The 15,135-nt window shown below is 48.8% G+C and overlaps 6 protein-coding genes across 6 annotated transcripts; 3 read left to right on the top strand and 3 right to left on the bottom strand.

Annotated features, from left to right (window-relative positions):
- Positions 1–334: 334 nt before the first annotated feature.
- AO090003000643 (uncharacterized protein) lies at positions 335–1,029 on the top strand (the record flags this gene model as incomplete). Its single annotated transcript, XM_001819749.3, has 2 exons — positions 335–484; positions 553–1,029. 2 exons carry the CDS (start codon positions 335–337, stop codon positions 1,027–1,029), a joined length of 627 nt encoding a protein of 208 aa, XP_001819801.3.
- Positions 1,030–1,378: 349 nt separating this feature from the next.
- pex19 (putative peroxisomal membrane protein receptor Pex19) lies at positions 1,379–2,647 on the top strand (the record flags this gene model as incomplete). Its single annotated transcript, XM_001819750.3, has 3 exons — positions 1,379–1,607; positions 1,669–2,492; positions 2,549–2,647. The coding sequence occupies 3 exons, from the start codon at positions 1,379–1,381 to the stop codon at positions 2,645–2,647; spliced, it is 1,152 nt and encodes a 383-aa protein (XP_001819802.1).
- Positions 2,648–2,985: 338 nt separating this feature from the next.
- AO090003000645 (uncharacterized protein) lies at positions 2,986–3,843 on the bottom strand (the record flags this gene model as incomplete). The annotated part of the gene is made up of 2 exons (XM_023234978.1): positions 2,986–3,206; positions 3,282–3,843. The coding sequence occupies 2 exons, from the start codon at positions 3,841–3,843 to the stop codon at positions 2,986–2,988; spliced, it is 783 nt and encodes a 260-aa protein (XP_023090043.1).
- A 2,255-nt stretch (positions 3,844–6,098) lies between these two features.
- Positions 6,099–6,938, bottom strand: midA (putative cell wall protein; the record flags this gene model as incomplete). Its single annotated transcript, XM_001819752.3, has 1 exon — positions 6,099–6,938. The coding sequence occupies one exon, from the start codon at positions 6,936–6,938 to the stop codon at positions 6,099–6,101; it is 840 nt and encodes a 279-aa protein (XP_001819804.1).
- A 5,210-nt stretch (positions 6,939–12,148) lies between these two features.
- ptpB (tyrosine protein phosphatase PTP1) lies at positions 12,149–13,255 on the top strand (the record flags this gene model as incomplete). The annotated part of the gene is made up of 2 exons (XM_001819753.3): positions 12,149–12,355; positions 12,410–13,255. The coding sequence occupies 2 exons, from the start codon at positions 12,149–12,151 to the stop codon at positions 13,253–13,255; spliced, it is 1,053 nt and encodes a 350-aa protein (XP_001819805.3).
- Positions 13,256–14,096: 841 nt separating this feature from the next.
- AO090003000652 (VanZ family protein) lies at positions 14,097–14,863 on the bottom strand (the record flags this gene model as incomplete). Its single annotated transcript, XM_001819754.3, has 2 exons — positions 14,097–14,731; positions 14,839–14,863. The coding sequence occupies 2 exons, from the start codon at positions 14,861–14,863 to the stop codon at positions 14,097–14,099; spliced, it is 660 nt and encodes a 219-aa protein (XP_001819806.1).
- Positions 14,864–15,135: the final 272 nt, after the last annotated feature.

Here is a 15,135-nt window from a genome sequence, read left to right on the forward strand (position 1 = left end):
ATCGGAAGTTACGGGCTTCCAGCGAGGTGATAGAGTGGGTTGTATCAATTTCGACAGCGTCTGTGGTGAGTTACAAGGAGCACCAATAGACGACGTGCGGTTCATTTCTAATTGGTTTAAACTTGTGTAGGTAAATGCGCGGATTGTAAAGCGGGTCTCCCGATCTACTGCGATGCGCCTTTAATGAAGGGTATTACGACGGATGGCGGCTGGGCTGAGTATATGGTTGCGTATGTGATGAGATCTCAACATACCTTCGGATGGGTTGGTTTCTCTAACAAGGCTATGGTGAAATTGTAGTGACGCTCGTTTTTTGGTCAAGCTCCCAGATGACATGGAGTTCAAGGTTGCTGCGCCCTTGATGTGTGCTGGTATAAGTATCTATGGGGGGATTGTTCGAGCGGACGTCCCCAAGGGGGGGTCTGTTGGGATTGTCGGGATCGGTGGATTGGGCCATCTTGGGACGCAGATTGCTAAGTGCATGGTAAGGTTATTTTCGACGTCATTGTCGGTATTTTAAACCAGCTTGCTAAACAGTTACGGAGGACATAGGGTTACAAGGTGGCGGCAATCGACGTGAAGCAGTCCGCTCTAGATGCAGTCGCATCTTATGAGCATTACCCCGATGTTTTGATCCTGGCTACGGATACAGTTGAGAAGTCCCTGGGAAAGATCGACGGGGTGACTTCATCCGAGTACTCGGGGCTGGATGCCACCGTGCTTGCGACGGATCATCCAGCTGCGTTCGAGCTGGCGGCGGCTCTGACCAGGAAACATGGGACTATGGTGCTTTTGGGTCAGCCTGAGAAGGGAATCACCATGTCTTATCAGACGGTCATCTATAAGGATATTAAGCTGGTTGGTTCATTGGTTGCTGATACTGCGCAGGCGCAGGAGCTGGTTGAGTTGTTCCATCGGAATAGGCTTCATGTTGAGATCACGGAGTGGAAGATGGAGGAAGCTGAGCAGATGAGGCAGTGGTATTGCTCGGGAGCATCCAGTGGGAAGAATGTCATAGTTATGGACTAGTCTGTCTGTCTGTATGGATGTATGTATGTACAAGCGGTGGCACTGCATAAGGATGCATGTCACTAGTAGAAAAGCCGCGGTGATCGGCTTTTGCTCGGCATCTCCGCCCAGTCACAAAAAAGGGTCTCGCCATCAAGTGATTATTCATTCACATGATAACCATTTGTTCCACCAGCACAAAAAACATCCGTCGGCTCTTTAATTGCTTCTCTTCTCGACACAACCTTTTTACTCGGTTCCTTCAATTCTCAGTCCCCTCATCGGAACGAGTAACGGTCGACAATCATCTGCAACGCATTTCCCTCCAAGTGATCATTGCTTCTCTCCCCCTCCCCCGCCTTTCGGAATCATGTCCACCCCATCGGCATTGCCCGTCAATGCGGGCGATCCCCAACCGAACGACTCTGCGCCCGCTACCACCCCAGCAGAAAATGTAAAGACGGCGACGACGAGCGCAACGCCTGCCCCAGAGACACCAGCGCAGTCTGCAGATAAGCCACAAGCGCAGCCCCAGCAACCGAAACAAGCAATTGACGATGATGATGACGACGACGAATCGGACCTGGATGAATTGGATGGTAAGTGTTGAGTATGATCTGTTAAACAATATAGAACCAAAATTTAACGATAGTTCTCAAGATGTGCTCGATGACTTCAACAAGCCGAAACCGGCCCCCGCCCCCGCCCCTGCCCCTAGCGCTTCATCTCAACCTGCGATTGCGCCAGAAGCCAACGACTTCGACGAAGAAACCTTCATGAAATTGCTTGAGAAAGACATGGCGAACATGATGGGCCACGCTGCCAAGGAGTCCGGGACATCGGACGACAAGGGCTTCGAAGACACCATCAACCAGGGCGCGGACGCCTTCACGAAGCAACTGGAGGAGAGCGGGATTCCGCCCGGTGACTTCATCAAGCAGCTCCTGGCGGATGTGATGGCTGAAGAAGAGGGTGGAGATGCCACCGCTAAAGCCGCAGGAGCTGCACCATCTACCGGCAGTGCTGGGTCTTCATCTGGTGGAGCTGGAGCTAGGGCGCCGCCGCCTGAGTCGTTTAATGATGCTATCCAGCAGACGATGAACCGTATGAAGGAGTCCGGAGACAAAGCTACGGCGGCAGCGTCAGAAGATGATCCGAACGATCTCATGGCGCAGCTGATGAAGGCCGTTGCACTTAATGTAGATGGTGAGGAGGAGGACGGAGGTTTTATGAATCTAGTTTCTTCGTTGATGGAGCAGTTGTCGAACAAGGAAATGCTGTATGAGCCTATGAAGGAGCTGAATGGGAAGTTTGGGCCCTGGCTGCTGGAGAACAAGGGCAATAAGAAGTTTACCGATGAGGAATGGGAGCGGTTTGAGAAGCAAGCGGCTATTTCGTCGCAGATTGTGGCCAAATTTGAAGAGCCAGGTTACACGGATGAAGATCCTAAGTGTCGCGAGTATGTGTGGCAGAAGATGCAGGAGGTATGTGGTCCCTTTCGTTCTGGGTCTGTTGGGCTACGCTTACTGATCTGGTGCAGATGCAAGCTGCCGGAAGTCCGCCGGAAGAACTCGTCGCGAATCCATTTGGGGAGGAAAACACAGGCCCCGGTGGTATGCCGGACTGCCCCCAGCAATAGTGATCTGGTCTGGAAACTCCGTGACATTTATCAAGTCTCGCTGCAAAGTGGTGCTTGCAGACCCCATTTCTTACGGCACTTCAAATGCATCTGGTGTTGGCATCTTCTGTACATATATCATTTCGATACCCTATTTACTAGCCTAAATGTCACAAGGCTATCTATCGCGACATGTAAATCACAGACAAATACAAAGGCCGTTGGCCTGAAACAAATGAAACGTGGACCGCCAGCGACCAACCCAACCGAACGCCGTAACGCAGCCTATCCCATATGTATTATCCGGTTTCCTGTATATTCTCCCAAGTCATGACGAAGTATCGTAATCCGCAGTAGTTTCACCCCGACATATCCATATCCTGGCTCAGCGCTGTCTGATCGGCTAAATCCATGAATATATCCTCGTACTCGTCATCACTGAACGATGATCCTGGATCTTTCGATGCATTCCCTGTATCTTGTCCAGAGGGCGTCTGCGCATCCACGTTCTCAAGCAACTCCATCTCCATTGCCTGCTCCTGCGACAGATACTCGTCCAGAGCCTGGATATCCGCCTCGTCTAAGAAACGATCAGGTTAGCCATTGATCCCGCCTACAAGGTTACCGGAGAGGGCAAGCATAGAAGAAATCCTACCCAGCATATCATGAACACCCTCTTCCAAATCCCTCAAGTATCCCTGCAGAATCCCATCCGTCCTCCTCCGCATCGACTCGCCCCACTTCTTCTGCTCTGCCACATGCTCCATCAACACTAGCTGCTCGCCTCTATTAGCGAAACGTGCATCGTCGCGCCCTTGCTTGATCCGATTCAAGAAAACATTGCGTCTCGCTTCGCGCGCCGACGGCGAAGAAGAAGCGGAACCATTTCTGGACGCGTTATTCAATGGATTAGATATGGTGCTTGCATAGCGCTGAGCATATGTAGGCGAAGTCTTGGAGCGGGAGGACGTGCCCGCGCCCTTCGAAGGCGAAGGGGAGACCGGGGATTCCAAGAATAGACTTCCGGACTCTGTTCTTGACGTGACGGGTGTGTTGGATTGGCTTTCTGATGCTGGGGAGAAGTGAAACGGCGAGGAGGATAGCGAGGGCATCGGGCGCGCCGGCGAACTGTGAGGTGAGAGTGGAGACGGTCGTGCGGGCGCGGTAGCGCACTGCGAGAAATTGAACTGCTGCATGGGGGGAAGTGCAGCGAACATGATGCTAATGATGATGGGCGGTGGTTTGCGTGTATGATGGAGTTAGTGTAGGCGTAGGGAGTTTGCGTTGTGGTTCCCTGGTTTGGAGATGGTGGGTATAGACGGTGGCGGGACGCGTTTCAAATCTCGAGGTGCAGCTTTTGATGGGTCGATATCGTGTCAATGGAAGTGGACTTGGGACTTTGTGGGAGTAAGGAAACCTAATTGATGATTTATGTGGAGTCGAGAGCTACTTTGCCCCTATTGTACTCGTGTGCAAGAGTTCTCGAACTCCAACCACCGCGTAAGACAGGTGGGCTGGGGGGTATTCTTAGCGTCGATCCGCGAGCGCGTCCCCAACACGCCATCACGGGGCACTAGTCCTGATGGGGTCATATTGCATTCCTGAGGCTGCAAGGCTGGCCACTAGATTTGGAGATGGATGTAAATACAGTACATAATTTCATTAAATCAGAACATGGCGTATCGCATCGTTTGACTACATGCTATATCACACTGGTATGTCGCCGCCTTAGAGATCGCAGACAAGGTCGTATTCCGAGTCGTATGGGATTGTGGTTTGGGCTAATTGCGCGGTTACAGTGGTCGTCGCATCGGTTGTCGAGCTGCTTGCTGTCGGCGCAGAGGCTATGGTAGCACCCTGTGCCGCTATGTTCGTAGATGATACTGTCGACATGCAACTGTCTATTTGGCAGTAGGTCAGAAAATTTGTTGGTGGTCTTCCAAGGTCCAACGTACTTAATTGATCCTGACAATCTTGGAGGGAGAAGGTTGATGACTGGTCCGTGTTGGCTATCTAAATACGAGTTAGCAACATTCTGCGACATTCGTTAGTGGTATAGTGCAATACTGACCTTCTGGCAAGAGTCGAATTGGTTGTTGCAGCTGAAGGATGAACTTTTGTTAGATGAGGATTCCACGTGGGACAGCGAAACATGGGACGTGGAATTCAAGGTGAACTACCTTCTCGAGGCTGCTGATTCATAATCCGTCTATGAGATATTGTTTTGGTTATCATTCTGTAATAGGAAAATATCAGATAGAGACATACAAACGTATCGCCATCCACGCCATACGGCCTTTCAGAATCGCCTGTGTTCGTGACCTTGTACATGTCAACATCAATACATCTCACAAGCCAGAATACTATGGAACTCACAAGAGGTGTAGAGGCCCCCAATGTTCCAGTAAATGCCTAATGAGAGATTCAAGGTATGAGAGTCTAGCTTCAATCATGATAACAGGGTTAGTGCAATACCTGTCGCTTGCCGATAGAGGCTGGCGCGTATACCAGCCCGACTGGATCCAGGATAAGGGCGCGCGCGCCAAAGATCAAAAGAAGAGTGCTGATGATCATCAACATTGAAGTTGTCATTTCTCGGACTGTTAAATCTTGTGGCATGGATATGATCACTCGGGTACTAGAAAGAGCAGCAGCATCTTGAATCCAGGTAGTGTTGTGTAATAATATTAATTGGATAAGGGTCAATCATCATCTGGTGGACAATATTACTCCGCATAATTGTCCGTGTCCAGCGGCAGGGGATTTACATAGATTAGGTTTCCTATTCGACACGGGGCGAATCCTTGCCTGTATGGGAGTGCCGGGGGATAAAGGGTTCTATTAACAGGACCCTTTGGTGTTTCATCGGTCGCACTATTCCGATAAACATCCACACGCGACATACGGGCAGTGTTAAGAGGTGGTACTGAATAAAACGCATTCGAGCTAGTTTCTGTGGCAATTAAATACATAGATATCAGGGCAAAAAGAGCTTTTTTGTTTAGTTGGATCACCATACGTTTGTCCAACCAAGCTATCGAACAGAAAGAAGAGACGGTGAGATGGAGGATACCACTCATCTAAGGATCTCTATGAAGAACCAGTGCTTCGAGCGGGGGAATCAAAGATAACAAGCCAACCATCAATGCTAAAACAAACCGCTGTACGTGGAAAGGAGCGTGATCTTGGGAAAGGAATGACAGGCGTTCTATATGAACAGTATGCAACCAACAGAGTCATTGAAGGTTGCACACCAAAAGAAAAAAAAGAAAAAAAAAAAAGAAGACCCAATATATCTTCACCAACAAGCGCCAATGATAACTGCGTAATACTCGTACAAACTTTACAGTGTCAAAACCACTGGACCATCATGTACTGTGCCCACATCTAAATTGTAAATTGAAAGGGCCAGGTACGGCCAAAGAAGGCTGCCACGTTAAAACCGCCGGGGAGTGACAAGCACCTGGCTCGTTTAGAAATTCGATGCGGCATTGACAGGACCGGGGTTATGGTATTGGTCCAAAGTGCTCTTGAAAGGTGTTCCACCAGCGCCGGGGCTGGGTGCCTTCTCTCGAAGGCCTGAGCCGACAGCGGTACCGCTCATGAGGTCTGTAGCTTCATCGTTGTCGTGGGCATTACGCTTGCGTGCGTGAATCCTCCAGGCGACCACACCAAGAGCACCGATCAAGATTGCACCACCTACACCAACAACAACACCAATGATGGTCTTCTTCTGGTTAGAAGAGAGACCCGAGCTCTTCGAATCCTTCTCTTCCCCGTTCAGGGAAGGAGAGTCGGTCGCGCCTACAGGAGCGGACGAGGTGGTGGTAAGCGTGGTGTGTACAGGTGTTCCACTGACCGTCTGGATAGTAGTGAGGGTCTTCACAACAGGGGTTTGGGTAGTTTTCGAGCTGTTGTCTGCTGTAGTTTGGGAGTTGTTGTCGTTGTTGTTGTTGCTATCAGTTGTAGGTCCGCTAGTGGTTGATGCCGATGTCTTAGTCGGCTGGTTGGCCGTGGTTTTAGGGGGGTCTGTGGTGGAAGTTGACGAGTCTGATTCCGATGTTGTTGTGGGGTCAGCCTTGGTGGTCGTTGGCTTGGTCTCACTAGTTGTCGAAGTGCTTTCTGTAGATTCGGACGAAGTCGAAGAAGTTGATGATGTAGACGATGTGGATGTTGTGGTAGCATCAGTCTTGGTAGGTGCGGCATCCTTAGAGGTAGCGACATCTCCGCCCGTAGCCGCTACGCTCTGACCGGAGACAGCGGCTAACAGGGACAAAGAGTATAAGAGGAACGAAAGACTCGAGACTCGCATGGTGGGCGGGTGATGCGGGATGAAATCAATCCAAGTAGTCTCGATCCGAAGGTCCGGAGGCGATGAAGCGAAAGACAAAGCGATTCAATCTCGTGACTCTATGACTGACGGATACTCCGGAGACTTCCAACGAGAGGATAGGAGGTGGCAGGAAGGGGAATTAGAACAAACGATTGTACGTATCAAGAGGGGAAACTCAGTGAACTGCAGATGCAGGAGGGGTTAACGAAAGACTAGATAGATATACGTATGAGAGGCACGATGTAGGTACGAGAAGAGAAAAGAGCGTAAGGAGGCGGGATAGAGATGAAAAAGGATTGGAGACGGAGGGCTCATTGAAGAAAGGGAAAAGCGCGCGGTCCCACTCTGACTGGTTCCTCCGGCTAATCACTCACTCATCATGTGTCGGCTTGGTTGCGAGGGACGCTAGTCCTCATTCTTTTCTCTCTCTTTTTCTTTTTCTCTCTTTTTTTGCCCTTGTTCCATGCCACACACGGTTAGTGAGGTCCGATCTAACTAGGATTTTACCGAACAGGCGGACCAATGCACCAATACCAGCAAAGATGCCCGATGTGGGTGTGCGCTAGTGTCAACTTGGAAAACTAGGCCTCCCCACTGGCCAGTCAGTAAGTGCGGGCTGAGACATTCTAGCCAGGGAGACCCGTCAACATGCTAAAAATTTGGAGCGCTGGGGGGATTGTGTGCCTGACCTCTCGGGGCAGAAACTCTGTTTGGCTCCGCTATTCTTTGCTATCACCATTAGTGCATACGACCGTTTCCTTCTTAGCCCGTCAGCTGTCAATGTTCGTCTACAAATGGGGTAACATCAGAGCAATTGTCCATGCATAAGTGGAAAATCGTGGGTGAGATGATCTTCCTGAAAACTGATTAAATTCAATCAATAGAAAAACTGTGCTATTTTAAGGAACGTTCCACGGTACGCCTGCCCAGAAACCACAGGACACTTGGCTGCTGAGTTGTTTGACATCGCTTATGCACCCATGGTTCTTAGCTAATGCTACATAGAGGAGCACAAACAATCACGGACCTTTTACTAGTATCTACCAGAATTCCAAGAGCAACAGCATTAAAAAAACGGAACATCCTCGGGATTTCTACTCCGTACTGAATTCCCTATTTCTCTTTAGGCCCATCTGTTACTAGTACGTAGACTACCTATTCTGTTCCGGTACTGCCGACCGGGTAAACGCCGATCGTCTTCAGTTGAGACATTCAAGCCCTAGCAAATCTTACGCATTAATTGTCGGTCTGTTGGCCACCCGAAGACAGACCGGAAGGATTCGTAATATCGCTGTCCTTCGCGCTGGATCACCTCTACCTCGTAAGATCAGTATACGGGATTTTCTGACTCTATATGGCTGTGCACAGCTGCATCATCTGACAACTCTTCCCACGACGCAGGGTGTGATGATCGACAACAGGTGATGAGTTCTAGATTCTGAAGTTCTGGACCACTGCCTTCTTCTTCCTCTTTTGCCGCCTTATCATTTGCTCGTCACTTCGAATGAACGTGGACTAACTTAATCAGGCGTACTTACTGTGCGTCATAATACTCAGGGTACATGTACTCCGGACGAGCCACTTGCATACATTAGTAATGCGAATCTAGTGAGTAACACTCACATGACTCGATGAATTTTGTTGTGGAGGCGAGGGTCATACAGGTTCATAAACGTTCGAGAGGATTCCTGATCTGCCAGCGCGATGCTCGAACATTACTGAGATTATTCGTCGCCACTGTTCGTGGCCGCCCAACGGCCCTGTCTACTAACAATTACCTATATCACCTTGTCCTACAACTGGTATAGGTGACCAGATCAAGCCCTGCGTTTATCCCCTGTCCCGTAATCTCCGGCTAGCACGGCTGCCCGGGGACTCTCCAGCCCTACTTGTTCCAGGAGATGGATGAATGACTTGGCCCTACATACGATAACATATTTACAACGTAGAGACTACTAGCCCACCTTAAAACAAGGAGCCACATAGCTACTACATGGCACAGAGGAGGAGGTGTCTTTGATGGGTGTCAATGCCATGTTTCACATTTCCAGGACTTCAAAATGAGGCACCGACACCCTCGCAGCATACCTACTGCAATTCTGGGGGTCCGCCGAGGAATGGTTTTATAATGTGCCTTGTTCGAAAATAAGCTTAATGGTGGTATCCTTAGGGGGTTGGGATCCAGTTGGTAGCTTACGAGTTATATAACAAATGGAGAGAGTATGTTTCGGAAGTTCGGAAGACTGCGTGCTCCTTGCAACAATCGCGCGCTACGAAGGACCGTGTATTACTGTCCTTAAACATGTCTATACTCTGGGTTGACCCCACTTGCTGTAAGTGGCTATTATGTGAAAAGAAGACAAGACACCTACCAAGAATTCATCACCAACATCAACCACAAGAGATGATGTGGGTCTCATGACGTGTTTTTGATCGTGTACTGCTTAAGCCTAAAGCATGAAAAAGCGTAATGATCTTAGAGTCAGCGCATGTACATGCTGACACATGCCTGCTAGCTGTTACTCTAAGGTGAGTCTTTATCTCCACGGTTTCGCATATCAATCGACATTCATGGAAACACTCAGTTTATAACCTTTAAATCAGGAGAACACTGGTTTCAGGGTCAAAAGAACAGTATTCCAATTGTACATGCACTTTATGTATTGCTTTCTAGTGATATGTACGCGTCCAACTTCAAAGCCCAACAAGACCACTGACAGAACCGGATGGGCAAAGCAGATGAAGCGGTTGGCGTTTTATCTCCGGATGGAATGAGGGAAGTAGCTCACGGAGCAGAAGAGTTACAGCCCAATCTATATCCGGTCACACAAGCGTGTGAAATCTAAAATCATAAAATGAACAGCGATGGTGAAGGAGGAAGAAAAGGAAAAGACAGAAGACAGGGACATAAAAGAAGCACTAAATTGGGTATCATAGTAGTCATAATCGTACACGGAGCTTGTGGAATGATCAAAACCATATACCGAAGCTCATCATTAGAACTTATTTGGTGGTTTTCCTTTAAGTTGGTCCTTGATCTCTTCCTTAAAGTATTCGACGAACTTGCTCAAACCGGATCCTAGAGATGTCATCAGCACTGGTTCGATACATGGGCATTCCAACCTAAAAGCATATGAGTGCCATACCATTATTGTCTCTATGAGTACCTCCCATTTCTTCAGGAGGTACCCCATGTTTTAGATGTTGGACCTTTTGGTGGACCCGTCCCACCATTCTGTGAAACGCCGGGCTGGCCAGCAGCTATACGAGGATATATCAGCGTGGAATTCGCGCGTAGGCGGTTATGTAGATGTGCATACCCGAGCAGTGAGCCAAACCTAATTGGAGGGGAATGAGTCAGTCATAGATGACATCGAGGATGGCAGCAGAAAGAAAGCTGGTCTGGAACCACGCGATTACGTACCTCGAAAGTCCGGAGCCAGAACATTCGGAACACCATCTTGCGAATGGGCTGTTAGTACGTAGTAATCAAGCCTCAGGAGGCAAATTTATGGAGAATGTCGATGGTAGTTGACGAGCAACGAGACCACAGGCCTCAGGAGCTAAAGGTAAAAAGAGAGGGAAGAGGGAGAGAAAAAGCCGAGGAGGTTTTTTCTGTGCTGTCGGAGAGAAACAGAAAGGAGACTAGTCAGAAAGTGGCCTTTCCCAAGAGTCAAGCCTTTAGCTGTGCCACAACAGATGACCTGCAGCCAGTCAAAAGCGACGGTTTCAGTCCACCAGCCCGGATTAATTTTGTGGCCAGTTAATTCGACAAAACTCGTGCAACGGGAGGAATTAAACGTGGAATGTGTTATCATTACTTCTTTTAGGTAGATCTATGGATCTGATCGTCTTATAGAAAAATTCTCCAGAACTTCTCCTGTACAACAAATTTAATTTTTATTTTGATTGTATTTTATTATGACCATTCCTATCTGATTATATATCTTTTTCTTTCTGTGTTACTTTACTTTTTATTCTCTTCCCCCAAATTCCAAGATTCTTCTATTGTTTGCCTTCTTCAAATTACATCACCGTCCATGTCACGCCGACAATTCCATTCTCATTGAACCCCTGCCGTGATTCCCTGGAAAACCTTCTCGATTCCTTCTTTCGTTCTTTGCTGTCTTGAACTTCTCCAATCATCTGCAGAACCTGATCTGACTGTTATATTGATTCCGACACTTGCCGCCTATAATTACTTCTCCAAGTCCTGGACTGCTGGCACGTCCTTCAAGTATAGAAGTGCGGGGGAATAACGGCTTTTTTTTTTTTTTTTATATTTTTTTTTTCTCTTTCTCCTTTTCTTCTTTTTGCCCTGCTGCGAGGGGTATCTAATATCTTTGTTTAATTTTCTCTTATTTTGCTTTCCATTGACATTGTGCCCCTCGTTCTATCTATATTGCGTGCTGTGATTCCGTGGTTTTTTTTTATATAATAATTCGCACCAACCCCATCGTTCTTTCTGTCTTCAGTGAGAGGGAACGTTATCGACACTGCGCGGTGTCGTGAGTTTCCACGTCGTTGGTCTCCGAATTCGCCGATATCCGCCCACTAAGATTTGGCAGCGATTTGCTCCGGTAAGATCTAAAAATCTGGCCAAGCAAATTACGACGAGGGGCAGCTTCCACAGCTGTCCCGATCTGTCCACACTACAGATATCATCCCTGCCGCAACCGCCGAACGGCGCGAACGACGATCCGTCCGGCATTGAGGGGGAACTTGTTACTGCACCACCTTCCCGCTCTACATCGCCCGACGCCTTCAGCCTCCGCTCCGGACCCCGAAAGCTTGTGTCGACTAAGAAGCGGGTCTCAAGAAAGGCGCGCGGCGTCCTGGGCAAGGTTCGGGCCTTCCAAAGGATCGCTGCGGCCAAAATGGCTCATCCCACCATCAAGATCGATACCAACGTCCAAGCGACCAAGCGCGCCCTTCCCGAAGACAACGATGAAGGCTTCGATGTCTTAGATGGGCCCGATCAGGATGACCCGGGTCTGGAAGCTGGAGATACTGAATCCGTTCCGCCTTTTCTTTGCCAGTCCGTCTTAGGTTGGTTCGCTCTTGTTCCCACTACCCCGGATGTTCGTCCTTTTCCGGCAAAGCTAATCAGATGACTGTTCCATTCTCCAGAGATCCATCAAAAATTCGAGGAACTTGAATGGATACAGCGGACACGTCTTGCAGAAGGAATGCTCGCCAACGACCCCTCCCATCGTTGGGCGCTGGAGGCCGATCCGGAGGTCAAGGCAAGGAACCGATATGTCAATGTGCAGGCGTGGGCAAATTCTCGTATCCATCTTCGGGTAAACGATGGCGAGTGCGATTTTATCAATGCTTCGCCCATTACTCTGAAGGATTCTGTGTCCCAGGAGGAGAGAAGGTATATCGCGACGCAGGTAAGCATGCCGCGTCCTGGTAAATATGTGTGCTCTCTAATCATTTGATTCCAGGGACCGAAAGTAGGAAATATCTCCCACTTCTGGCACATGGTATTCCATGAAACGAAGGAAGTGGGTGTCATCGTTATGCTCACCCAGACGTTCGAGTCCGGACGAGAAAAATGCTCTCAGTATTTCCCTCTCAACAGCGATAATCCTTTGGTACTTCTGCGGGAAGACGAACGTGATCCATTTGTGAACAACGAGAACCACCCTACCGGAGATGGAAGCGTCGTGGGCGCGGTTGCGCTGCTAGAGACCACTTTTGACGAGAAGTCTCGTTCCGAAATCCGCAAGCTGCGACTCACTTTGGGTGCCGAATCGAAGATCGTTTGGCATTTCCTCTTTGCTGGCTGGGCGGATTATTCCAAGCCTGAAGGCGATGACCGCAGCGCTCTTCTTCATTTAATCGAGCAATCAGGCTCCAAGAGCACCCCGGATAACCCACGTATTGTGCACTGTAGTGCTGGTGTCGGCCGAACAGGCACTTTCATTGCCCTCGATCATCTCCTACTGGAGCTTCAATCTGACCAGTTGTTGCAAGTCACTGACCCAGAGGTTGACCCAGTCTTTGAAACGGTCAACCAAATGCGCGAGCAGAGAATGATGATGGTCTACAATGAGATGCAGCTGCAGTTTATTTACGAAGTCTTGCGAGAACAAACCGACCGGAAGCTTGGGAAGGTTCCTGAAATCACCGGGCGAAGGTCCGATGAGCGGTCGTCGAAAATGGCTAAGTTATCTACCGAGTCCGAATACCTGCCTTCCTCGAAACCAGAACTGGAACCTGTCTCAGATCGTACCTTCACACCAACCAGAAGCTGGTCGGGAACGCCAGAAGTCTCCGATAACGAATAATGGCTTTCTCGCTCTTATTTTCATTCCGTCGCATTACGGACAAGTCATCAGGCCACGGCAGGGCCGAATTTCACTGTTATATATATAGTTCTCTTAATAGCTTTCTCATCCGTTTCCCAAGTTGCAGCATTTACGACGAACCATGAGTTCCTGACTTGCATTCGGTCTCACGCCTTCTTTGCGCTTTATTGCATAACATCTTACTACGTTTGAATATCCAATTTACGACACTTATGTCTACCCCTCGTGTGTGTGCTAGAAGTCTTGTGTGGGAGCATTACTGCCCATGTTTATGATTCAGTTCCACCTTTAAGGTACTGAGAATCCTATACGCAATGCTTCTAGCCTCTTTTTCGCAACCTTTATTCTTCGCTGTATAATTTTTACCGGGCTGTACGGTTATAGCATGAAAACTGGTGTAAGAGTAAGATAATAGGATTTATTTTCAGCGATATTCTGCTCCGTATGCTAAAAAGCACAAAGCTTTTGACCTTATTTACAACGCCGGAAGTCCCTGATAAAAAGAACACGCCAAAAAGTCGAGCCCTAATGTACGAGGATGGACCGCAAATCCACATATAAAGATAGTCACGAGTAAGATCGTAAAGAGTGTTATGTCCTGCAGATAAATCATCAAACAAGCTGAACAACATAGCAATACCGATCTGATATTGCTTGTAGGAGGGCGTAAAACATGACGGGTGAATCGGTGACACAGATCAGTCATGAGGAATAGAGTTGGCATTGGTAAGGATGGCATGGCGTGAAAGTTGGCCTTCCCTGCAACAATGACGAGGTATATTTCATAACAATTAGATTTTAGATCCTAATGTAGATCGAATCAGTCATTTCGTTTCTTCCCCTCTCCCTTGTCCCCATTAACAGCAGGGGCAGAAGGTTTCGAGCCTTCCGCGATCAAACCGGAAGGCTCATCCACACCGTCGTCTGAATCCCAGTTATCGACGGCATTCTCATCCCAATTGTCGACCTCACGCTCCAGATTCGTGACCCCCGTTTCCTGGGGCCCTAGCCCCTCCTGATCATGGTCGGTCTCACTATGACCGGGGCCAACGCCGAGCTCAACATCATCTGTGGCGTCTCCAAGAGCTCCGAAGCGGGCTTTGCGCCGCCTCTCCAGCATCCGCCGGTGGTACCAACTGCACAAGCCGACTGCGCCGAGACTACCCACGATATTGGCGAGAAGGTCAAACGGGTCAAACGAGCGACCATTGGGGAGGATTCCTTGGACAATCTCGGAGCCAATTCCCAGAACGGCGGTGCAGACAATTAAGGTCAATTGTAGCGTGCGTCGGCGGGTGGTGTCGGGAATCCAGTAGAAGATGAGAGACAGCAGGAAGAACGTCACGACATGGAGAAGCTTGTCATTGGGTTGTAGTTGCGATGGGACACTTGAGGATGCACTGTGGGGGAGGAGACCGATATAGGCAGCCAAGAGCAAGAGGAAGACGAAGGCGCCTGCGGAGTTTCGGATAGTTAGTCACTGACGATGTCGGATGAATGTCTATTATGATTCCTGGAAGAGAAGGAGGAAGCTGTGAATCTTGTCAACAGAGGCAACATACCCGCGAAAGGATAGCGGATCCGCATGGTGGTTGTGTGGTGGTCAAGGAAGCGTGCGGAGAGAAGTTGTAGTTTGAGAAAGAGAGCAGTGATGATGATTCCGGGTGCGTCATGTGCTTAATTGAGAGAACATAAGATCGGATGGGGAAATCAGATATCAGAACACCTGCGACAATGAAAAAAGTACCTTCTTTGAACTCATTGTCACCACCATCCAATCTCTAGTCACAGGATGTGGGGAGTTCATCAACTAAGATACTAACTAAATTATACACGAACTATATACAACATTTTCCAAC

This window comes from Aspergillus oryzae, chromosome 2 (assembly GCF_000184455.2).
Source record: "Aspergillus oryzae RIB40 DNA, chromosome 2".
NCBI classification, from domain to species: Eukaryota; Fungi; Ascomycota; class Eurotiomycetes; order Eurotiales; family Aspergillaceae; genus Aspergillus; species Aspergillus oryzae.